Here is a 785-nt window from a genome sequence, read left to right on the forward strand (position 1 = left end):
AAAATAATCGATGAGAGTTCACAACAGCCATATATATTCTTACATGATTCACCACACAGTTACACAGTTAACAGAGTAAAGCAAAAAACACTCAAGCCATAATTTGATTTAGTTTTTTGTTTCTGAGAAACAATGAAATGTTTCTTCATAGGTCTAAGTCACACGTCTGATCTTCATGCTGATGGCTTTCAGACTGAAAGAGAAATTGTTTTTCCAGGATTGCCAAACAGCTCCAATGGCGTGATGGGTGGTATCATCTCCCCATAAATACACACCATTGGGGTTTGCAGTGTGACAGCCTGCTGAGTACCAAAATGCCCCAAGAAACATTTTAGCACAGTTTTTATCATAGGAATCTTGATCCTTGTCTAAGGTGGTGAACTTCTGTGCATTATGGTAGGTCAAAGAGTCACCTGCAGAGAGGAAGAGCGCCAGTGAGGACAATAACATCTTATGCACATGATGAATATTGGAGTGATATTATGAAAACATCTGAAAGCACACATTTATTAAAATCTAAGTTTATCAATTGCTTTTTCATGAGTATAAATGAATGTGTCCTACCTGCTCCTCCATCTTTGAACCCTGAAATTTGTAGTTTATAGCCATCAGTTTCACAGCCCAAAGAGAAGGATGAGTACAGAGCAAAACCTTTCCTTCCTGTGAAGTCCTCCAGATCTACTCTCAGCATGTACTTCCTGTTACGTGTCATCTGGTACATGTTTTCCAGCCCTGATCAAACACATGAAGAACATGTTCAACCAAACACTGGACATGAACATCCA

General features: G+C 39.1%; 1 protein-coding gene across 1 annotated transcript; it reads right to left on the bottom strand.

The window, feature by feature from the left end:
* Positions 1-6: 6 nt before the first annotated feature.
* On the bottom strand, positions 7-729 carry LOC107581017 (microfibril-associated glycoprotein 4-like). The gene is made up of 2 exons (XM_016266612.1): positions 565-729; positions 7-413 (listed from the first exon to the last, which is right to left on the bottom strand). Exons 1-2 carry the CDS (start codon positions 719-721, stop codon positions 154-156), a joined length of 417 nt encoding a protein of 138 aa, XP_016122098.1. The 5' UTR covers positions 722-729; the 3' UTR covers positions 7-153.
* Positions 730-785: the final 56 nt, after the last annotated feature.

This window comes from Sinocyclocheilus grahami, unplaced genomic scaffold (assembly GCF_001515645.1).
Source record: "Sinocyclocheilus grahami isolate Dianchi unplaced genomic scaffold, SAMN03320097.WGS_v1.1 scaffold64022.1, whole genome shotgun sequence".
NCBI lineage: Eukaryota > Metazoa > Chordata > Actinopteri > Cypriniformes > Cyprinidae > Sinocyclocheilus > Sinocyclocheilus grahami.

Coding starts and splice junctions, on each gene's coding strand:
- LOC107581017 (XM_016266612.1), bottom strand. CDS start 721: ATGTACCAGATGACACGTAACAGGAAGTACATGCTGAGAGTAGATCTG. Junction 414..564: donor GTTCAAAGATGGAGGAGCAG/GTAGGACACATT, acceptor TCCTCTCTGCAG/GTGACTCTTTGACCTACCAT.